The 24,505-nt window shown below is 39.4% G+C and overlaps 1 protein-coding gene across 6 annotated transcripts in view; it reads right to left on the bottom strand.

Moving 5' to 3' along the window:
- Positions 1-24,428, bottom strand: part of ikzf1 (IKAROS family zinc finger 1 (Ikaros)) — a 102,066-nt gene extending 77,638 nt beyond the window's left edge. The window contains exons 1-3 of one of the 6 annotated variants that reach the window (XM_048520426.1): positions 24,258-24,428; positions 22,020-22,073; positions 11,893-12,009 (exon numbers count right to left, since the gene is read on the bottom strand). In XM_048520426.1, the coding sequence (XP_048376383.1) occupies positions 11,893-12,009; positions 22,020-22,059 (157 nt within the window). In that variant the 5' untranslated portion in view covers positions 22,060-22,073; positions 24,258-24,428. Of the gene's footprint in view, positions 1-11,892; positions 12,010-22,010; positions 22,074-22,566; positions 22,898-24,257 lie in introns of those variants that run through there. The other 5 variants (XM_048520424.1, XM_048520422.2, XM_048520412.2 and 2 more) reach the window with 5 other exon arrangements.
- Between the last annotated feature and the right edge of the window lie 77 nt (positions 24,429-24,505).

Below are 24,505 nucleotides of genomic sequence, written 5' to 3'. Positions count from 1 at the left end.
GACTTTCAGACTTGGCCAATTGCTTGAAGCAGATACAGTGTGTTATTGCTATGTAAACTTGTGGCACCTGCTACACAAGGGACATTTACATAGCATGGAGCTGCACGGTGACATGTCCAAACTTTTGATTGTTCAGTGCTCTCCATCATGACTGGCTGCCTGCCTCTGTGCAAAAAAAAATGCACGGTCTATTAGTGAGCACAATAGACCTGGTGCATTAAGAAAGCAATATGACCTGCACAGAGACTGGCAGCTTGTAATTCAGTGCGGAAGTCAATGAGTGAGTGGGTGCTAAGAAAGCAATCAGAAGTGGACAAGCGCGAACAGAGTGAGCATCAAGAAAGCAAGCTAAGAGCCATCAGATGTATCCATGTGCAGATACAAGGCATGCACGTGTGACCCTGCATGCAAAGTGGCCTGGCAGAAATATGCCAATTGTAGGATGCCTCGAATTCCAATGTAAGATGTTGAAGGACTGCAGTGGTATGAGAGTTGTTCTGACAGCAGGCATGAGTATATGGTGAGGCTGGTGGTTTGTTGGCTATTTGTTCACACAAGTTGGCATCAATGAAGATTTGTGACTGTGGAATATGCAGGGATATTTGTTTGAAATAGCAGTTGCAATATGACCAGGACAAACATTAATATAAGGAGAGCTGGAGCACTGATGAGATGCAATGCATGGAAACAAGCTAGTCATTGCTGAATGGCAAGTTACTGAAATCACCGTGTAAGACTTGAGAATAAAATTAAGACTTTTCTTTCTTGACTTCGAGAATCTTGTTTTTTTATTCTCACCACATTTTCTCAACTTTATCTTCATTACTCCTCTATACCAGGGAAGAGGAAAATTTTGCTCCTTGACCCTAAGGTTTCTCCAGAATCTAAAGTTGGTTCACTAGTCAAGAACTCCTGGATTTCTCCCTCTCTCCATTTGTATCAGATTTTAACATTTATAATTCTCCAATTCTTTGGCATGCCCTCCATATCTCTGGAGGATTGAAAAACTGCAGCCAGATCATCTGGAAATTCTACTTTTGCTTCTCCCAGCCACTGAGGATCCATTGCATTCAAACTGGCTATCTGTTTTATTTCTATCCAATTTTGCTACTATCTCCTCTTTTATTATAACATTGTCAGCATCCAGTTCTCCAGTGAAGACAAATGCAAAATACTCATTTACCTATGCACAAATACCTTCACCAGAGCATATTTTAGTCTCTAATTTGACCCAGTCATTCCTTTAACTACATTTTAACTACTAATTCACTTATAAAACACTTTGGGGTTTCCATTCAGGTCAGCTGCAAATATATGCCCAGACCGTTTTTTGTTTGCCCTGCTGATTGCACTATTGTTTTATTTAGATTTTAGCTTGGTATAGTATTTACCTAATCTTTGTCATTTTAATCGCTATGAGGATGAAAATATCCTTCAGTTCTTCCTGCTGAGAACGTATCTACTCTGAGGTAGTGGTGCCATGTGTCCTTTGAAGGGCTTTAATCGTTAAATTATTGTTTTTCTTTTTCATAGCAGTTTTAAAACTGGTGATGATAATACTGTTTCCAAAGTGCATCTCCACTGAAACTTGTTTCAACTATTTTCTATACCAGCATGCCCCTTCAAACATCACTGTTTCCTTGTTTCACAGATTTAAAAATATATTCCACATTTCCATTCTTACAAAAAAAACACTTCCTCACATTATCCTCCAACTGTCAATATGACCGAAATAGTTAACCTGTTCATATTTCATTGAAACTTGTATGTCATTTTCACAGCTTACATATCCAACTAACTCTGTATCATCAGCAACCTAAAATATGGTACTCTCAGTTTCTTTAGTTTCAAGAACATAAATTAAAAATAGCTGAGGACTGAGCACTGATTCCTGCAGAATCTACTGGTCAAGGCTATCTTCATGAAAATGGCCTATTTATCCTGACTGTTTCCCATCCATTAACCAATCTCCCATCTATGCTAATATTTTGTTCCCAACTTCATAATCTCTTATCTTGCACATTCTCCTTTCTCATGCTATGTTATCTAATACCTTTTGGGAATGCAAATATACTATCTCTACTGGTTCCCCTTATCTATCCTACTTATTACATCCTCAAAAACATCTAAAGTTTATCAAACATGACATCCTTTTTGTAGAACCACGCTTACTTTGCCTTATGAAAGTTTCATTTTCTAATTGCTTAAGACTTACTTGATAGTAGATTCTAGTATTTTCCATCGACTGATTTCAAGCTAACTGCTGTGTTGTTCCTGGATTTCCTTCTCTGTCCTTTTTGGGAATATCCTAACCAAGTGCGTCCACTGTAGCTACCTGCTTTAGAAGCTGAGGATATATGCCATATTTTCTTCAGATTTAATGACATTTTAGTTTCTATTACACCTTTTCTTTCCAAATATTAATTCCCTTATGTTTGCTATTCTAATTATTCACTATTTCCGATATATAGTCTGCCGGTTGTGTGAAGGCAAACGTATTTTTAATTTTCCAGTCATTTCCTTTTTCCAATGGTAATTTCACCCCGTTTTACCTCTGAAGGGATCAATACTTGCTTTCAATACTGTCCTTTAAATATAACTGGGAGAGCTCTTACAGAATACTTTTTCCATTTTTATCAACTTTTGGTTGTCCTTTGCTGGTTTCTAAAATTTTCCCAATCCTCAGGCTTTACATTACTTTTTGTGAAATTAAGCATTTTTTTTTAATCAAATACTATCCTTAACTTCCCTTGTCAGCCACGGATAGATTTTCAAAATTTTTTAAACACAATAGAATTTGTTGAACATTCTGATTAATTTAGTTCTGAGCTTTCTGCTGTTTAACTAATGCCATGACATTTAGTTTAATTACCTAATCACTTTTAGCTAACTTTCCCCTCTTCCCTATATAATCAGTATTTTTTGGACTGCAGTATGTCACTCTAGGCCATGACGTGAAATGCAATTGAACATTGTAAAAAATCTTTGGGAAAAATTATCAATGAGATTAGAAATTAAACTTTTCAGAATTGATACTACAGATTTTCATTACAAGTGGAGTCTATTGTGTTATGACAATTAATAACCCTGTACATAGGTGGTGGTGAGCTGCCTTCTTGAACTGCTACAGCCCATTTGTGTGGGTTGACTGACAATGCATTAGGGAGGAAATTCGAAGATTCCAAGCCAGTAACCGTGAAGGGTCGCCGATATATTTCCATATCAGGATGGCGAATGGCTTGGAGGGGGACTTGCAGCTGGTGGTGATCCCATGTGTTTGCTGCCCTTGTCCTTCTGGGTGGAAGTGGTCATAAATTTGAAAAGTGCTGTTTGAGGATCTTGGGTGAATTTCTGCAGTGCATCTTGTAGATGGTTCATATTGCTGCTATTGAGTGTTGCTGGTGGGGGGAGTGGATGTAGCACTAATCAGGCAGGCAGCTTTGCCCTGGGTAGTACCAAGTTTTTTGAGTATTGCTGGAGCTGCACCCATCCTGGAAAGTGGGGAGTATTCCATCACACTTCTGACTTGTGCCTTTTAGATGGTGGACACGCTTTGGGGTGGGGGTTGGGGGGGGGGGGGGGGGGAGTGGTTCAGGAGATGAGTTACACCCTGCAGTATTCCTAGCCTCTGACCTGCTTCTGTAGCCACTGTGTTTATGTGAAGAGTCCATTTGAGATTCCGGTCAATGGTAACACGTAAGGAGTTGACGGTGTAGAATTTTGTGACAGTAGCACAACTGAATATCAACGGACAGTGGTTAGATTGTCTCTTATTGGTGATGTCATAGCCTGGCATTTTGGTGACGTGAATGTTACTTATCACTTGCTGGCCCAAGCCTGGATATCGTCCAGATATTGCTGCCTTTGAACATGGACTGCTTCAGTATCTGAGGTGTTGCGAATAGCACTGAACATTGTGCAATCATCAGCAAACACGCCCACTTCTGACCTTATGATGGAGGGAAGGTCATTGGTCAAGTAGCTGATGATGGTTGTGCCTAGGACACTGCCCTGAGGAACTCTCACAGAGATGTCCTGGAGATAAGATGACTGACCTCCAACAACCACAATCATGTTCCTATGTGTCAGGTATGACTCCAATCACCAGAGACAGTTTAATCGCCTGATTCGCCACTCAGTCCAGCTTTCCTGGGGCTCCTTGATGCCACTCTTGGCAAATGCCTTGATATCAAGGGCTGTCGCTCTCACCTCACCCTGGAATTCAGCTCCTTTGTCCATGTTTGAACCAAAGCTGCAATGAGGTTAGGAGCTGTCAGAACCCAAACTGGGAGTCACTGAGCAAGTTATTGCTGAGCAGGTGCTGCTTGGTAGCACTTTTGATGATGCCTTCCATCACTTTATTATGATTGGGAGTAGACTGATAGAGTGGTAATTGGCCAAGTTGAATTTGTCCTGCTTTTTAGGTACAAGACCTGCCTGGGCAATTTTCCACATTGTCAGCTAGATACCATTGTATCTGTAGTGGAACAGCTCGGCTAGGGGAGTGGCAAGTTCTGCAGCACAAGTGTTCAGTGCTATTGCCCGAAATGTTGTCAGGACCCTTAGCCTTTTCAGTTACGGTGCTTCCAACCATTTCTTGATATCACATGGAGTGAATCAAATTGGCTGAAGACTGGCATGGGTAATGCTGGAGGCCACTGGGGCAGGCCAATTTGGATCATTCACTCGGCACTTCTGGCTGAAGATTGCTGCGAAAGTTTCAGCCTTATTTTTTGCACTGATGTGCTGGGCTCTTCCATCATTGAGGATGGGGATATTTGTGGAGCCTCCTCCTCCAGTGAGTTGTTTAATTGTCTATAATTTATGACTGGATGTGGTAGGCCGGCAGATCTTAGATCTGATCCATTTGTTGCGCGATCGCTTTCTCTGTCTATCACTTGCTGTTTCTGCTGTTTGGCATGCAAGTAGTCCTGTTTGGTGGCTTCACCAGGTTGGTACCTCATCTCCAGGTATACCTGGTGCTGCTCCCGGCATGCCGTCTGCCCTCTCCATTGAACCAGGGTTGATCCCCTGGCTTGATGGCAATGGTTGAGTGGGGGATATGCCGGGCCATGAGGTTACAGATTGTGCTGGAATACAATTCTGCTGCTGTTGATGGATCACGCTGCCTGATGATTGCCCATTCTTGAGTTGCTAGATTTGTTCGAAGTCTGTCCCATTTAGCATAGTGACAGTGTCACACAACATGATGGATGGTATTCTTAATGTGAAGGCAGAACTTCATCTGCTCAAGGACTGTGCAGTGGTCACTCTTACAAATTCTGTCATGGGCAGCTACATTTGCAGTTGGCTGACTGGTAAGGATAAAGTCAAGTATGCTTTTCCTTCTTGTTGACTCACTCGCCACCTGCTGCAAACCCAATCGAGCAGTTGTATCCTTTAGGACTTGACCAGTTTGATCAGTAGTGCTACTGCTGAGCCACTCTTGGTGGTGGACATTGAAATTCCCCACCTTGAGTACATTTTGTGCCCTTGCCATCTTTAGTGCTTCCTCCAACTGTTATTCTACATGGAGGAGAGTACCAATTCATCAGCTAAGGCGGGACGGTGCGTGGTAATCAGCAGGAGGTTCCCTTGCTCAAGTTTAACCTGAAGCCATGAGACTTCATGGGGTAAGGAGTTATGTTGAGGACTCCTAGAGCAACTTTCTCCCGACTGTACACCACTCTGCTGCCACCTCTGCTGGGTTTGTCCTGCCAATGAGGCAGGACATATCCAGGGATGGTAGCGGTGGTGTCTGGGACATTGTTTGAGATGCATGTTCCTATGAGTGTGACTATGTCAGACTGTAGCTTGACTAGTCCATGACACACTTGTTCCAGTTTTGGCACTAGCCTCCAGATGTTAGCGAAGACTTGGCTGTCGTATATTTCAGTGTCTAGGTTAATGTCAGGTGAGACGATCACTACTTTGTAGTGAGTGATACAACTGAATGACTTGCTAGGCCATTTCAGAGGGCAGATGAGAGTCAACCATATTGCTGTGGGTCTGCAGTGACATGTAGGCCAGACCAGGTGAGGGTGGCAGGTTTCTTTCACTGAAGGACATTAGCAAACTAAATGGTTTTTTCCAACAATCGACATTGATGACCATGGTCAACAGCAGATTCTTAATTCCAGATTTTTATTTATTGAGCTCAAATTCCGCCACTTGTCATGACAGGATTCAAACCTGGGTCTGCAAACCATTAGCTGAGTTTCTGGGTTAATAATCTAGGATTATACCATTAGGCCATTGCTTCCCTGGCAGTGAGAAAATGGAAGTGTATTGAGACAATGAAGAACTATTGCAGCAATTTCCAATTATTTTATCAAGAGGACGGTGTTACTGGGTGTCAAATGACAGGTTTGAAACTGTTCCATTGCCTTACAAGTTTGTTGTGGAACCTGTTTTGTCTGCTTAGGTTATTTGCTACTTTTTGCAGACATTGCACTTATTTTGTAAGTCATGTACTAGACCAGTGAAGCTTGCCATAAAAATTACAAGGGTATATAAGGCACAATTTAAAGCTCAACGTTTGTTACCTATTCCAAAGTTAACAGACAGAGTTTTACTTTGGACAATTAAAAGAGAATATGATTTAATCAGACTTTGCATAATTTGTGAAATTGTACTTCCTGCAGAGAATATGTCCTGCTACCAGCAATTTGCAGATCCTTCCCAAGGACTTTTCATTCATTAATTGTAATAAATGAAAAATCATGGCGAGCACATAGCTAAATTCTCGATGTGAAAAGGAAAAGTAAAGTAAAGTCACCATAGTCTGCTCGCTCATTAGAGAGAAACGACTGGAGGTGATTTAACCTGCACCACGAGAAAGTGGAACCTTCATGGAAACCTCAGCTGGCAGTGGGAATTCAACCCACACTGTTAGTATCACTTTGCATTTCAAACCAGCCTTCCAGCCAACTGAGCTGTATATGGTGGGCAAAGACAGGGAATGCAATTTAATAAAATTGCTCTAAAATTGCTGTTTGTTGCTCCGAAGTATGCAAAATTTTCTACTATAAATTAGAGTGGAAATTCCATTCATGTGAGTGTTTAGTTTGCTCTTTTATATTCTTCATTCACTACTTTGCAATGAACTACAACTCACTCATAATAAATAGATTAACATCTGTGTAGAATCAATAAATATAGAAATGTTGTGTAGGTCCTTGTACAAAAGGTTTGAGGAGTAGAACTTCTGTTCTCTAATATAAAAAAAAACTAGAAAACTTTAAGGCACATGCTATCCTCTTTAAGGTACAGATTTTCAGCATCAGAGAAAGATATTCCATACTGGTAGACAAAAGGCAAAACATTATAGATGCTGGGTAAGTGAAACCAAAATGGAAACAATACAAAGTCTCAGTCGGTCAAGCAGCAGCTATCAAGACCTGTGTTACTTAATGATTCAGGCACAAGCAAATCCTTCCTCAAGAACAAAATGAATGTATGAAAATATTTAAAGGAGGAAGAGATCACCGAAAGCCAAGAAAGAATGATTAGCATATATCCTGCACACACTACAACGTTGTCTAATAGTTTTTCATAATATTTCTTCACCTTAAATAGAGAAGAAAAACTTATATTGCCCAACCATGATCTTTCCATTTCCTGGATGAGTACCTCCTCTGAAGCGTTTCTGTGAATGTGGCAATCGCATGGCAATTGCAATTGGAATCTTGCAATTAACTATAAATTTGAGATGACTACAAAATTGACTTACATTGTCAGAGTTCATTTCAATTAAGGCTCTTACGTCTATAGAAAGGAAATACGACTATTCTGGTCTGAACTGGACTTTAGGTTGTAAGGCAAATTACAGGGTTGTAAGTAACTGTTCCTAGCCTAAAAGCTGATTTTAGCCCAAGCTCTGAAGCATCTCTTTTGCCACATCCACCTTCGTGCCAGCAAAGAAGAAGTTTGGCTTACACTGGAAAAAAAATGCATGGAATCCATCATGATTATATAGGACTCCAGCACTTTAGCTGTTTATTTGGTGATCATTTTCTACAATTCTGTCCATTTTTTTCATAGGAAACAAAGCATTGGCATTATTTGTAAGGTATAAATAAATAAATATGGTAAATGATTGGTTTTGTAACTTCTCAAAGTATTTAAATACATCTTCAATTTTCTGTTTTTCACTGATGCAGAACAGTACAAACACAGGGAGCCTGAAGTGAACTACATACTGTTCGCTATTTGGCTTATACTGGGTTGAAATCCAAAAATACACCTCAAATTTGCATTCACAGGCAAAAATCAGATTGCTCTTCTCCATTATTTGTTTGCGATTGAGCCCACGGTGCTCCTGTGGCCATAGAATTGGGAAGGGCAACTGACCTGACATATTGGGCATGATTTTGAGCTCCCAGGAGAATGGATATTCACTGAAGTTAAAAATAGCACCACTGACATGTGTGAAAGTTCCTCATCTCTATGTGGTCCATATGAGAGAAGGATGGTAGGAGGGAGCTGGCAGGGCTAACCACCCATAAGAGGCAGGCACTGAGGATGGCTCTCTCATCAATAATTGCTCACAGTACCTAGGGGTGTGCAGGCTGGGTGGATTAGGTATTGGAAATGCAGGGTTAGAGGGATAGGGTGGGTCTGGATGGGATACCTTTGGAGGGTCAGTGCAAACTCGATGGCCTGCTTCCACACTGTAGGGATTCTCTGATTCCGAGCATCACTTAAGTTGAATTAAAGAAACCAACTGGGATTTTCCAGTCAGCTTCCAGTTCCCACAGACAGCAGGGGAAGTTTAGATGCACAAAGGATTTTTTTGATTTAGCTGCTTAAGAAATTCAAGAGAGGGTATGTCCATTTTGAACTGTTGTCTCCTTTATAGTCTGCTGCTCCAATCCTAATGGAAGATCTCTGAATGGTGATCCAGTTTTGAGAGCTCATCTGCTAACTTTAACTGGACAGCAAGTCCATACTCCAATCATGGAGAAAATCACAATGAATGATTGTTATCCCACACAGTGTGGATTCAAATTGAGATTTCAGACTGACAGTGGTGTTCAGAAATGTCTCTCCTCAGAATTGAAGCACAAAAACATTTCTTGCAACAGGTAGGAATTTTTGGAAATATCTTCAGTGAAGAGAATGGGTGAAAATCTTTGATTTTCCTTTAATTAAAGTTCTTCAACTATACAGTCAATGACAAAACATTTAATCATAGCAATGAGGTTGTGATTCACACAGCATTAAAGAAATTAATCTATTCACAGTGCAGTTTTCCTTGCAAGTTCAATCAAGGAGAGTTAAAATGCTATCAATGAATGTGAAGTGAAACAAAAATTCAATTTTAAATAAAAATCTTCGAGATGGCACACCTTTTTTGGGGCATAACTGTTCCATTTCAGACAGAGGCTACAAAATCTAGTTCCTGTTACACTTTGGTTACTTGCTTACAAGCTGTTTATTCATAAACTTGCAATGATTCTCCAACAAAATGCGTCTGTTCATTAATCCAACTGATAAATATCTTGTATCTGATTGTTCTCATCCCAGGGTGGTTAATTTAAATATGGGAGGAAATTGCTGATAAAATTTTCCAAAGACCCCTAAATTCTGGAATTGTACGTTGGAGTTGGAAAGTTGCAAAAACACTGGAGAGAAAAAGCAAGAAACTACAGATCTTTCTGTTTCACTAAGTTACTGAAACATATCACCAGAAACAGCATGACAAAGCACTTGGATAAGGATGAGCTGATGAAAGAAGGCCAACATTTGTATTTTTTGAAAGGGAAGTCATGTCTGATTAGTCTACTTGAATTTTTGAGGCTACAATTTACAGGAGGGAGAGGGCAGGGACTAAGGGTGTTGTCAATATGGATTTGCAGAAGGCATTTGATAAGGCATTTGAGCAAGAGATGCTTATTAGCAAAAATAAAAGTACATGCAATTAGAATTAGCCTTTTATTCTTCAAAATTAATCTGCATTATATTAGCCTCAATAGTAACATTCACTTCCCCATAAGCCCCACGTCAAGAAGGAGGGGGATCAAGATGGGGTTAAAATTATAATTGAATTTATAGTTTACGGTGAATTAATTACTAATAAAAACTCGATGCATACGTGTCTCTCACCAGGATAATTGCAGAGGGTAATTTGAGGGTCCATTTCTGCATTAAGATATTAAGATGAGTCTCCCACAATGCAACCATGACTAGGTCATGGTGTTGAACTCAGAATGACTATCCAATTCCGATCTTGTCAGGTTTGCCCATGCTGTCTCACTTTCCCACACTCTCCTACAAATATCAGGCCATTGTTTCAATGAGCAAGTGGCAAATCTATGGATGACAGAAGATGACAGTATTCATCCATTTATTAGATTGCTTTTCTTTCAGAAAATAATATTTTGTAACGCTTTGAGAAATGGTATTATGCAATGAGAAAAGATTCATTAATTATTTCACAATGAAGGTGTTTGGGTAGCAGTGATCATGATTATCTTTTACATTTAGTTTGAGGGAGAGAGCAATGGGTTTGAGACAATTTTTAAAAAGACTTAAATAAGGGCAATTAGGATGGCAAGAAAGTGGAGCTGGCTAAAATGAATTGGCAAATTAGGCTAAAGGATAGATCAATAAAGATGCAGCAACAGGCATTTAAGGGAATATTTCAGGGTACACAGAATAGATGCAATCCAAAGAGTAAGACATATCCGAAGGGACAAACCCACTATCCGTGGTAAACTGGAAAGGTTAAAGATAGTGTCAATCTTTAGAAAATGCATACAATTGTGCAAATACCATTGAAAGATCAGAAGACTGGGCTGAATATAAAAAAAAACCTAAAGAATTATCAAAAATTTAAGGAAGGAAAAAGAAGAGAATGGGAGAAAGTTAGCCAGAAATAAAAACTTCAATCATGAGATACCAAAGGTGACATCTCAGGTCAGGCACTGAATTGTAAGTGTGAGGCCTTGTTCAGAATTGGTCTCCAGGTTTTAACCTGGAATCAGGCTGGTTTTATTCCAAAAGCAGGAATTTATAAAATGCCACACTGACTGACTGTGACTACAAATTGCGTGTTTTCTGAACAAAACAGAATGTATCTGCAAATGGACACACATCCTAGAAGAAATGATTCACCCCGCAGATTTACCTGTGCATGTGCCTGATTGAAGTTTGTAAAGTTAGGCAGACACTGATAAAATCTTTGGAATTTGCATCTTAATCAATCAAAGCTTGTGTCTCCTTTCTGACAGAGCTCTCTAGCACCTATTTTAGGTTTGGTCACTCCACTCACACCAGTATGATCCTTTGATCTCTCTGCCTATAAACTCTGTCTGTGTGCCCTCTCTCAATGCACCTGATGAAGATGCGGTGCTCCAAAAGCTTGTGATTTCAAATAACCCCATTAGACTATAACTTGGTGCCATGTGATTTTTGAACAGATTTATCCTGAAGCCCCTTTGCTGATTTAAAAAGATGCATTCTATTTAAGAAAATAGCTTGTTAAGTGTTCACACATACGAAACTACTTTTCTAATTTTGTAGATTTGTTACGCAAATCATGGTTTATTTCCCAGATAAACTGCAGTTAATTTATATTACTTACATTATTTTGAAGCATTTCAAATGATCAGTTTCCAAAAGAGTTCCAAATAACTTTATTATTACAAAGAGTCACTTATTTTAATAAACAGAATAGTGTCTAATGCTGGAGTAATAATAAGTACATTGAAGGAGAGGCTAGATAAACATGAGCAGAATTGAACAGAAGTAAAAGATGATTGTGTTAGATGAAACAGAATGGAAAGAGACTCATGTGGAGCATACAAATCCAGCACAGACCAGATGTGCTGAATAGATTGTTATAGTCTGTGCAGTCAATATAATCATTCTAACATTTTTTGCACTTACCAATGACCCTCTCACCCTGTAGGTTGTTCTGCCCCCCTGAGCTGGTGGACAGATCTTCTGGGACAGGCATCTGCTCTAACTCTTCTTGATCACTTACAGAAAGAGCTTCTTTACTCCCTGTATGGAAAGGATAAGATTACAATAACCAGCTACAACCACAACAACAATCAAAATAACAAGATTGTATATTTGACAGAGGAGAGTATGTTTCTGGATTAACTGTAATTTATCTCAAATAATGTGTGGCCACATAATTTTAATGCTATAGTAATTGCAGCATGAATGTTTTGAACTTGATTAATTCCATTTTAGTCTGTTGAATTAGTACAAATTATAGGTGGTCTGCACCAAAGAAATCTGAATTAACTTGTTGATTTTCATCACATTTCCACAAGAATTGAATTGCTGAAGCCATAAACGTTCTATGAGAAGTGCAAGTGAGTGTAATGCCAGAGGACCATTGGCTACTTGATCATTGGACAGAATTTAACCTGAGGGCTGCCACATTTCAGGCAAGGGGTATGGTTAAGAAGGTATTCCCTTCATGGTGACCTCAGTCAGTCTAGGAACTGAACCATTGCAAGCCAGATGTCCAGCCAGCTGAGCTAGCTTGTTGGACTAGAATAGAGGGAGCTTGGCTGAAGATTGCCTTGAGCAGTGTTAGGCTCTCGAGACTGATGCAGGGTTTATCAAGCGAAGGACATTGAGTAGGAACAGTCTCAAGAAGGGTTGTGGGAGCAGTGGGAGGAAGCTGAACGACAGACAAATATCAATCCCTGCTGACAGCAGCTTAACCATGATAGGCAGATCCCAGTGGGGCTGGCAGGGAAAGGTGGTAGCATTTTAACTGCAAAATCCTCAGTTCACGATGTTATTGTTGTCTTGCAGGAAATGAATTCTTGTCCAAACGTCGTTTGAATATGGTACTTGGACTTTCCAAGCATTCTGAGGTAATGGTGTTGGTGATTTAGGATTGACTGTGCCTGTTGACAGTGCAGAGCTAACTGACTGCATCTGCATAACTGTCACATTCTCTGTCATCAAGTTGCTCATCACTGCAACAGGTTTCTGCTTATCCATGTGCTTAAAATCTTCGAATTGATTTGTACCAAATTTTCTTTGACAGATGCGAATGCTTCAACTAATGATTCTAGATTTTATCATTTAATTAAAATGTATTAATGGACAGTAAAGGAGGGAAGTTAAATAATCAATATAATCAACAAAATTAATGTAAATAAAACAAATAGACAAAGGAAACTTAAATGGAAGGCAAAGACATAAAGCTTCTATTTATAAATTCACAGGATATGAGGATTTCTAGCAATGCCAGAATTTTTAAGCATGGTAAAAATTTGGAGCAGGAGCAGGAATAGGCTGTGCATCCCCTCACACCTGGTCCACTTTGTAATAAAATTACAGTCACTCTGATCATAGCCTCAATTTTACTTTCCTCCTGGTCTCCGTAATGCTTCAAAAAATCTGTCAAACTGCCTTGAATATTTCCAGTGACTCAGCCTTCACTGCTCTCTGGGTTACAGAATGCCAAAGACAACCCTTAGAGAAGAAATGCCTCCTTTTCACTTTAGTAAATAGGAGAGACCTTATTTTGAAACCATACCAATTTGTCCGAGAGAGAAATTTGCAGAAGGTGACACTGGCCTTCCAGGTGCTATGGTGAATGGATAAAAGGAGCTGATGTTGATGAATTTTACAAATGTATCTTCTGGGTGCCACACTGGTGGTGTGGAGATTGAAAGCTAATGGTCGTGGCTGAGCTCCCAATTGTGCAGCTGCTGTTCACATAGGTATCTACACTACTTCTTCTCCCCACTTAGTCTCTGCACTGAATGGATTCTATCCTCAGTAATTTCATCCTCATTATGTTTTTTTCTCACCTTTGAGTTCACTGCATGTCACCTTCCCTTAATTACCCCAATGAAAACTTCTCAAGTCCGAGTCATGGTCACCCCCTTGATCTCATCATCTCACTGATCTCATTGTATCAATCACAGAGAAGGTCATCTCTGATCACTTTGTCCCATCACTCTGTCCCATCATCCACTCACTGCATGCCAGACATTGCTCCTGTGCCTGCCCCATCTTTCGCCTTCTACCATGAACTATCTTTCTAAACCTTCCTTCAAGATCTCCTCCAACCTCCTCTCCAACAGGTGGAATACATGGATTTCTGTTTCTAAACTTGGGATCAGTTGCCTGGGCTATTTTATTCCATTCCACTAATCTATCGGACCAAAATATTCCCAAGTTTCCTCTCGCCTTAGCTTTGATATTAGATCTTTCTTCAGTTTCTCTCTTACCTTTTCTTTTGCTTTCTCTAGACTCATCTTATCCAAAACACAGGTCCTGCTCCCTCAAAATGATTCCCAGTAAGCTTACTGCCCAATTTCCTTATTTGGTATGGAACCCTGTTCACTGTCATTTTTAATAATTTTCTATCTTTGGGTGCTGGTCCACTCGGTTAAACCTGTTGTCACCACCTCTCATCTGAAAGAAAACCTGAACATCTTTGAAATCCCCGGCACCAATTCTAACTTCCTTTTCTCTCTGCAAAGCCCTGAACATATTGTCATCTTCCAAATTTATGATCATCCTTCCTGAAACTCCAACTGTCTGTGCCAAAATAGTAATCATCAAATAATAGTAATGCGTGACCGTGACAAAGGCAATATAAACCATCCCAACTTTCTCAACCTGCCTGCAGACTTTGATATCCTAATGCCAACCTCCTGCTCCATTCCATTGTTGCAAACGTGATCGGGCTACACTCAACTGGTTCCTTTCTTATCTATCTTATTGTCAGAGTATCACTTGTAATGTATTCTCTTCCCAATCTTTCACCCAGTGCCTCCTAAGTATTCTTGCCACACCCCTTTCCATTTTTCATATTCATATTGCATCTTGGCAATATAATCTGAAAACACAGAATTAGTTTTCACACACAGACTGCCAACTTCCTGCTCTACCTCACCATCATCTCTCCTGACAGGCCCTCTGTTGCTAAGTTATCAGACTGTGGGCCTAAAGTCCAGAATCCCTCCAGTTACCACAAAAGCTCACAATTATAACACCGAATGAGGCTATGCTGCCCCTTACATCTGCACCAGGTCTTCAAATGAGCATTGTATAAGCAAAACAAACATTGTTTTCAGCCCCCTCTCTAAACTCAGTTTCCTCAACTATCAAATCCATCATTTTTCCTCACAACTGTTTCGGGATTGAAACAATGAATATCTGACCAGGCATCCACACTATCAGTAAGATTATCTCTTTTCATCTTCCAAACATCACCCAGCGTCAACCATTCTAGTGCAAGCACTGCTGAAAACCCTTAACTTTTCCTACCTCCAGACTTGACTATTCCAACATTCAGACTGATCTTCCATATTCCATCCTCTGCAAAGCTGAACTCATCCAAACCTCTTCTGCCAGTTCCCTCCCTCATGTGGAGTTGTATTTAATTATCACCCCACACTTAGTTGGTTCCTGGTCAAGCAGTACTTGTGTTTCAAATTTTTCACCCTCTTTTTCAAATCCTGCCATGTGTTTGACGCTGTCTATCTCATTAACAGCCTCCAGCCCCACAACACAAATATCACAACCAGCTAATTCTGACCCAGTGCATCCCTGATTTAATTATTCCATCATAGACTCCTACCTTTCTCGCTTCATTCAGATGTTGCTTAAAACCTACTTCTATGATCAAGTTTTTGGTCCGTGGGTGTGGGTGCGATATGAAAATTAAACTGCAAGAAGGTGTTGCTGGACATCTCACCTTCCGGGTGCATAGTGAATTTCAAAGAAGGAGGGCAGGAAGGGGCTGATAGGAAGCCCACTCAACTCCAGTTAATGGCCTATTAAGAGCCCTAAAGATGGCATTAATCTTTAGACATGAGGAGGTTGAGAGGGAAATGTTAATTCATTAATTCAATGAAGCCAAACAATCTAAACCAAAAGAACTGCGGAGGCTGTGAATGAGGAGCAAAAACAGAAGTTGCTGGAAAAGCTCAGCAGGTCTGGCAGTATCTGTGAAGAAAAAAAAAAAGAGTCAACGTTTTGGGTCCGGTGACCCTTCCTCAGAATGGCTCTGTCCTGAGGAAGGATCACGGACCTGAAGCGTTAACTCTTTTTTCCTTCACAGATGCTGCCAGGCCAGCTGAGCTTTTCCAGCAACTTTGTTCTTGTAGGCCAAACAATCAGTTACTGCTCAGCTGTCAGCCTCAGCCTGGGAGAAGTGAAAGTGCAGTCTGGAAATTATCTGGGCAATGGGTTCCCAGTTTGAAAATCACCTTGAAATATTTCAGGTCAAAATTCAACACATTATAATAACAAAAAATTCTTTCAGTAGGCCCTGACTATCATATCATTGCATTTTTTCCTTAAAATTCAAAACAAGTTGGATTAACATCAAAGATAACAAAGTGTGGACCTGGAGGAACACAGCTGGTGGGGCAGTATCAGAGGAACAGGAAAGCTGATGTTTTGTGTCGGGACTCTTCTTCAGAATTTCTCTGATGTTGCCTGGCCTGCTAGGTTACTCCAGCTCCACACTTTGTTATCTCTGACTCCAGCATCTGCAGTTCTTGCTATTTTAGTGGATTAACATCAAATTTGTTTTGTTTTAAAGGATACATAATAGAGGAAAGAATTGATTTACAACACACAAGGCATGATATATTCGTGACAATTATCAAGTTACTGGTGAATATGATGTGTCATGTTGGCATTGAGTCCAACCAAGTCCAACAAGTAACATTTTAAAGACACCTTTTAAAAGTTCGAAAATTCAGTTGATATTCCTTGATAGCAAAGCCATCTGATTTGTAAAAATAAAGTAATACTTAGAAATCAACATCGTGATCACACTTCAGCTGCATTTTGAGGTGCATGAGTAAAGCAGAACGGATGTCATTCATACATTTTAGTAGTTTTTCCTTCTGGGGGGGGGATAATTATATATTTTTTCCTTTATTCATTCACAGGATGAGGGCATTGCAGGCCAGGCAGCATTTATTGCCCAGAGGGCAGTTAACAGTCAACCACATTGCTGTGGGTCTGGAGTAACATATGATTGAGACCAGGTAAGGATGACAGTTTTCTTTACTAAAGGCATTAGTGAACCAGATGGGTTTTTCCTGATAATCAATAATGGATTCACGGTTATCATTAGATTCCTAATTCCAGATATTTATTGAATTCAAAGTCCATCATCTGCCGTGGTAGGATTCAAATCTTTGTCCCCAGAATGTTGACCAGGTCACTGGATTAATAGATGGACAATAATACCACTAGGCCATCACCTCCCCCTGGTATTGAAGACAAATGCTGGTACTGTGCTGAAGGTCTCGTCTCATGAATGAGTAAAACAAAACTTAGGCTTTACTTTTCCTGAAATTATTTTGAAAAATTATGTGATAATGCCTGTGAACAAAACATGCTCATTTCCAATCTAAAATAACAGAGCATCTGTGCTCACAAACCTCACTGAGACACAGAACAATGATAGGCTATTTGGTAGCATTGAAGGCACCACTGGTGTAGCCAAAAATACATGCCAACTCCTTTTTAGCACTGTGCATTAAATTTCCATGTAATTACTTATTTTCCATGATGTGTTAGTTTCCTTCTAAATTGCTTTGCTCAGGATTTACACTTGAATTTTCGAAACTACGTTTCAACAAGGTGAGACCTCATTCTTCTAAACGCTAATATATAAAGGCTTAACTTCTTTAGCCATTCTTGATAAGCTACGCCAGTTTAAGACTTAATTCATTACAGTTAAAAAGAATTAGTGTTGAAATTTATGAATCATATTAAAGATAAATAAAAGATAAGGAGGGTTTGACAGTGTAGGAATTGAGAAGACGTTTCCAGTAGTGGGGGAACCTCAAACCAGGGAACATTGTCACGGGATAAAGGGACATTCATTCAAAATTGAGATGGGAAGGAACTTCTCCTCCCAGAGAGTGAAAAGGTCTGGAATTTTCAGTTGTGGAGGATATAAAACTAAGTATTGTTAAAGAAGTAGATAGATCATTGAAATAACAAGGAGGAGAGGGCACAAAAGGAACATTCTGAGTTTTCAACAGGTGCTCTGGTTTCCTCTCAGAATCCAAGGATGTGCGGGTTAGCTGGCTTGGCCGTGGTAAATACAGGGTTAAAGGGACTGGGTGGATCTGGATGGGATGCTCTTCAGAGGGTTGCTACAAACCTGATGGGCTGAATGGTCTCTTTGCCTGTAGAGATCCTATGATTTCTATGAGAAATTGAAGCTTGGAGCAGCTCATGGTTTTATATGAAATAGAAGAGGGGCTGAATGTCCTACTCCTGCTCCTATTTTTTTACTTCCTTATAAATTTTTTTAACCTAAAAGCCATTTATTACCAGACACTTCCAACTGATTCCTTTAATCTGAATTCAAGTAAAACCTGAAATGTCTAAATGTAAAACAATGATAACTGCAGCTTTGAACAAATGTAGAGTTTCACACTAATAGAAAACTCAAATATTGTAGAAGCTAGAGATTTTGAAAGTAGTCAGCAAGCGAGCCGGAGGCTTGGCTGAACTGCTGATTATTTCCAAAATTAGTTATTCTTAGTTTAGAGATCCACACATCTTATTTACCTGCACTTTGTACCAAAGTGTGAAAGATGCACCTTCAGGCTTTGTGTGTTTTTCCTTCACTCAAAGAAATATTTTATGAATGGCTTGGGTCAAAACTTTAAATATAGCCAAGAAGAACATTCATCTAAAACTAAATAAGGAGATGTCCAAACTGAAACAATTACTTTACCCTTCACAATTTTATATACAAAACAAAACACAGTAACAGAGTTAAAAAAAATTGCACATAAGCAGTTTTCATATCCTGACAGCATTCCTAAATATTTTACAGCAAATTAATTATTTTCAAAGTGTTATAGCTGTTACTTTGTAGGTAATGTGAAATTAATGGCGTTGGTTGAAGGCTAGCTACTGGTGAGGGCACTCAGTGAACAGCTATGCTCTTCCTTGAACAGTGCCATTTCATGAAATCTGACCAGGACATTCAGGTGAAGTGCAATGCTTCACTTCTACTCTTCAGAACTGCTTTATTTCAATGATTGCATTATTTTACACACATATTTGAGGTTGAAAATGTGTTTAACTCTCCACAGATTCTCTCCACAGATGCTGCCAGAGCTGCTGAGCTTTTCCAGCAATTTCTGTTCTCATTTCTGATTTCCAACATCCACGGTTCTTTTGATTTTTTAATTCATGTGTTTAAACTGACTTACATATTTAATGGCTTGGGCAGAAAACAACAAAAACAATAGTTTGAGCCACTGTACCAGGTATCCGAGAAATCAAAGCAGAAAGCCAAAAGAGAAAGCAATTATTTGAGAAAAAAAATTCTTCCTTCCTTTGGAAAACCTGGAAAAATAATTAAAGGACAATTTCTTCCATTTAATAGAGAAAATTTTCCAGGTGCCTGCCTGCTTAATTTCTTTCGTTCTGGTTCCACATTGAAAATGTTAATCTTTAATTTTGGAAAAATTAGCTTTAAAACAAAACATTTAGAGATCCGTTACCTTTTGGCTGTAATCAGCAGAAAATATGAATTACATGAAAATCTACACTTGCATGAAGTCTTCCTTTCCCTTCATCAATCCATTATCAAAGCTGTATTTCTACTACAAAACAGCTAACAAAATTGACTGCATCAGTGGATTGGATTTGGCTGTGGAGGCTAACGATGCTCGCCACTTTATGTAAAAATCAGACAACTACTTCCAGTAAGTACACACGCGCAGTTAAATAAAAAATCCAGAAGCTGCTGTTGAAGAAGCTCTGCTCCCCTGCAAAATACCGTCTAGGCATCACACACCCATTCAAATATATTAAATAGCATCAACTTTCTGTGCTGATGTTGTAGATACAGACTACACTCACCATAAAAAGCTAAAGCCCATTCATTTCAGTAATTTTTTTTAACAATGTCTTAAATATGGCCAAACAATCTCTGGTTCAGGAAATCACCTTTTTCAAACGTGAAAAATCCTTCCTTCAGTTTTTAAAATCTAAATTACATTGGGAGAACCGTTTTCAAAAACAAAATTGTACTTTAGGGTGTTTTTAGTCTCTGATCTCTTGCCTTTTTAATTCAATTTTTGTTTCCTGACATTTTATAAATCTTTCTACACCTGACTCGGTATTGAATCTTAAATAAGATTTCCTCCTTCAGATCCACATTATTCTTTGACCAGCAGGGCTAAAGAGAGACACAGCTGCCTAATAAGGGCACTAAGCCATTTGGATATCCTGCTGATAGCCACTTGTCTTGCAAAATCCCACAGAAAGTCAACGTATATGTGGAAATCAAACAAACAGTGGGTGCCGTTCATTTGTCACTCAGCAAAATCAGACGCAATATCTCTTCTAACCACATTTTTAAAAAACCTTTTGCAGCTCCAACTGTTAATTTTAACACATGCCAATGTGTTGGTTTCATGACGATGCTGTACTAGGGCCTTTTTTAAATAAGTTGCATGGGCCAGAAGAGAAAAAAAATAACTACAGACTAAAGACACAAGATATGTACTTGTTGATGAAGAAAAATACTGGGCTAGAGTTAAGAAAAATAATCATATATTTTGCCATCATAGGTAAACAGATTATTCAACAAATTTAGTGCTTTAATCTTCAATGAATACAGTCCAGTGATCTTTTTTGTTAAAGAATTTAACTTTTATTTTAAATTAGTAATTGGCTTGTATTTGTTTCCAGATATCTACTTCTAGAATGAGAAAGCAGATCTGAAATGTTTTGACGATGTTACAAAATAAAAAAAACTGTTTCCAAAGTTCACTCCAGTAGGGGATTGTATCATTGAAATGTAACTCAAAGAACGTTGCTCCTGCATACTGCATGGGATCAAGACGGAGCAGGTCCTGAAGAGATGTAGAGCAAGAAAGGAGTGCCTGTTTCAAATGACCTAGCCAGGGAGATGAGCAGCTGGCTACAAGATCTGGACCAGAAGATAAGCAGCTGCTGGGAGGAACCTGGACTTAGCAAAGTAACTAATGCATGGGAAGTGAGACAGGCTCCTGAACTACAATTACATTAGTTACATTACATGCCTGCTAGTGAGTTGTACAGTTTTTCTTCAAAGGTACCTGGTTTTAAAATGTGAACGGCTATGAAATGTTACATGTCGTTTCGATATTTTATCCTTTCAGTTCGCGCGCGCGCGTGTATGTGTGTGTGTGTGTGTGTAGAGAGAGAGGACTTCAAAACTTAAGACACCAGTGTGAAATGTGAAACAGAGTTGCAGATTGCGTGGTCTGCTTATGGGAGAGGGTGTGTGACACTAATAAACGTATTAATTATCTCACATCCATACCGAAGACCGAGACACTTATCAGGGCTGCTGAAAAATGCGCCTCAACAAGAGGGTACTGAACAGGTAATGTTCCACAGCTTATGGTTGAATTAAGTTTATTAACTGAGCGTACTTAAAATGTAAACAATGTGTTTCAAATAGGTTCTTGATCAAATTAAATATGAATGCTAAATAAAATTCTCAGTTTGGCCCATGAAAATTTGTAGGCAAAATGAACCTTCCCTGGTCATGGATTTTTCTTTTGAAAAATTAAAAATCACACAAAAGTAAGGAAATACAGAAATAATCTCAAAAATCCATTCTCACAAAAAGGGAAATGTGTTTCGTTCTATATAACAGTCAATTCCAGGTACCATTCCCTCAAATTCCTCAAATATCATGCACCATTTTTATCTGTACTGCAAATGTGAATCCCTTTTCAATCAACATCATTCTTAGATGAAAACTGTGAATTGGATTACTTGGGTTTCATTATGAATTCAAAAATGTTATCCAAAAAGGTTTTTTTTAATTGACATGTAAACTTGTCATCCTTATTGCTGTCCAACAGTTTGGAAAAGTTCATCCATGCTGTGTATTATTCTGGAAGATTTGTAGAGTTAGCTTCCACAATAACACACAAAACATTTACATAAAAATATCAGGAACAAATATGTCTTACTGTTTAAACAAGAACCGTATAATAACATGGAGTAACTATAAAATTTCTATTTACCTGTCTCACCTGACAGCTGGGAAATGTCCTGTGCCTCTTCAGTTTCCATATTCTGTTTGTTTCCTATCATAGGGTGGGTGGGAGAGGAGGAGGAATAATGTAGTAAGTTACTGGATAGATGATAACGAAACTGCTTACTATTCTAACTCACTATCTGCTATAGAAAAAAAAGCCCTTCTTCCTTCGGTTCCAAATACTCTTGAAAAAAAACCTACACACTACTATTTGACAAGGAGACCCTGATCTCTCAGAGATTACAAAGATTTATAGAAATTTCATTACAGGCAGAGGTTGACAAAATTTGTTATTTATTGTTAATTTCCCACTCTATAATAACCCAAAAATGCAAACTGACTGCAACAAAATTAAGCAGAAAATTAAATGGCCCTGGGTCATTGTATGTGAAGAGAAGCACAGAATTCATTCTCTGGTTGATCTATAGTTATGTTCTCTCTAATTTACTGAGCATGCATCGATGAACCTTGAGTCAGCTTTGTGACACTTGTACAATCAGCAATCAAAAATGAAGCAATTTACAGAAGAATGTCTCATTTACCCAAGCAGGACTGCATATTTGAGCAGCACAGCTCTGCCTCGATTAATAATGAATATTCCTCATGTAGTAGCAGATGGGCAGAACAGCAGCTTTAGACTCTGTCCCTCACTTCAAGATGTGGCAGTAACCAATTTCTTCAGTTAGCCCCTACATAGGGAGAAGTGAATCTCCCTAAAATAGCGAAACAAGCCCAGGAGAGAAAGGGAACCCATGCCTTCCTGTTTTACTGACAGATGGCTCCACAGATTTGGAACGAATGGTGGGAAGCTGCTACTCTTTTGCTGTAACACTTTATGTTCTAATCACTGGTTTTGAGCAACTGCAAACACAAGGGAGTATGCGATTGAGGTTTAGTGAGGTACAAATAATTTTTTTACAGCTTCTGCTAGGATTGCAGATTACCAGTGATTTGTCTCTGGTAATGTCCGTGAACATTTGATGCAATTGAATATTTAACAGTTATGAAACTAAAAAGCAAAACCAGGAATTTGTTGCATTCCATAGCAGTTCCATAGTCCCAATATTTACTAACTTCTCTGGTAGTTGCTGACAAAAATGGCATAATATTTTCAAGAATGTGTTGAAGCAAATATGCCCCCTAATCCTAAATGACCAATATTTCTTCTACATTATTGCCCTCATCAAGAAATGGTCTATATATATGAAATTGTTTTATGCAAATGTCTGAATACTAATTTGGCTAATAGCAAGCCTTGAAATAACTCCTCCTGTGCTGCTGTACATTGTATAATTACAGAATGATTAATTTAACAAAACATTTTCAATTTTCAATATCTTGGGAGGAATGAAATAATTTGAGCACCCCCTTGGATTTTAGCTTCTCTGTGAACATCTGTATCAACAACAGATGCCCATAAATAGTTAGAATGCACAAATAATTTAAATTAGTGACTCCAGCAAAGTTCTCTGTACTACAATGGCAACTAAAAAAGTTGTTTGGAACGACTTCCCCAAAATACTAATCTTCCTCATTCTCATGCCCACGCATGAGAGTGAATCTAATAGGAAAGAAAAAATAAATCTCCATCTAATCTCCAGAAAAGCATTTTTCAAAACTTTGATGGAACACGTTGGAGAAAAAGTGTAGCGCCGTAGTATGGCATCTCCCGCAACCAGTGCTGGAATACGAAAAAAAATATTGTGAAGCCTCTGATCAAAATTCGTGTTGACACAGAAATAGTTTCTTCCTACAAAATTACTTGAACAGATTACAGCCGTATAGAATTTCAGCTTCGTTCCACTATTGCCATTGAACTACAGGAGAAAGCGCTGTTTTGAAATAGTTCTTGATCGGCACAATAATGTGCTTCTGCAGCGCCACTAAATAACAAGCGCAATGCGCTCGCAAAACTTTGTGGATATAAACGATATCTGGTTAATTGTCAGCAGAGACATAGTTAGATATTAGCAGATGGGCTCCCGAAACCATTTCGCTCATACGCTGAACTTCATGCAGCAATGACCGGACGCACACTGCAGCCGAGGTAACAGGTGCCTCCTACAAATGACAAGACCAAAAATAATCAGGGCTTGACTTTCCATCTTTTTGTTTGTTCTCTGGTTCGCTCTGACAATGCCCACACCAAGTAGTGAGGGTAGGTGCCGGCTGCATGCTGTAAACACGGCGGTAAGAGCCAAGTTGGCGGAGTTGGCTGTCAGTTCTCTCCTACCTGTATCCCTCCTCCTCGCTGGCGGTAGACACAGCCCGGCAGTTCCTGCTCCATGTGCAGGCTGCACTTGGACTCCCTGCGGTTGTACATCTCTCCCCGCTCGACTTCCTCCTTCCAATGCGCCGGCAGCGCGCACACACCCTCGTGCTGGGATTGGTGGAAGAGCCCAGGGCTCAGCTCACTCACGAGCAGCAGCAGAGAGATGCCCTGGGTGCTGAGCCGTGCCACCGGGCCCCAGGAGCTTTTGC

This window comes from Stegostoma tigrinum, chromosome 2 (genome assembly GCF_030684315.1).
Source record: "Stegostoma tigrinum isolate sSteTig4 chromosome 2, sSteTig4.hap1, whole genome shotgun sequence".
NCBI lineage: Eukaryota > Metazoa > Chordata > Chondrichthyes > Orectolobiformes > Stegostomatidae > Stegostoma > Stegostoma tigrinum.
Note: the sequence above shows the minus strand (reverse complement) of the source record. Positions and strands in the feature narration are given on the sequence as shown.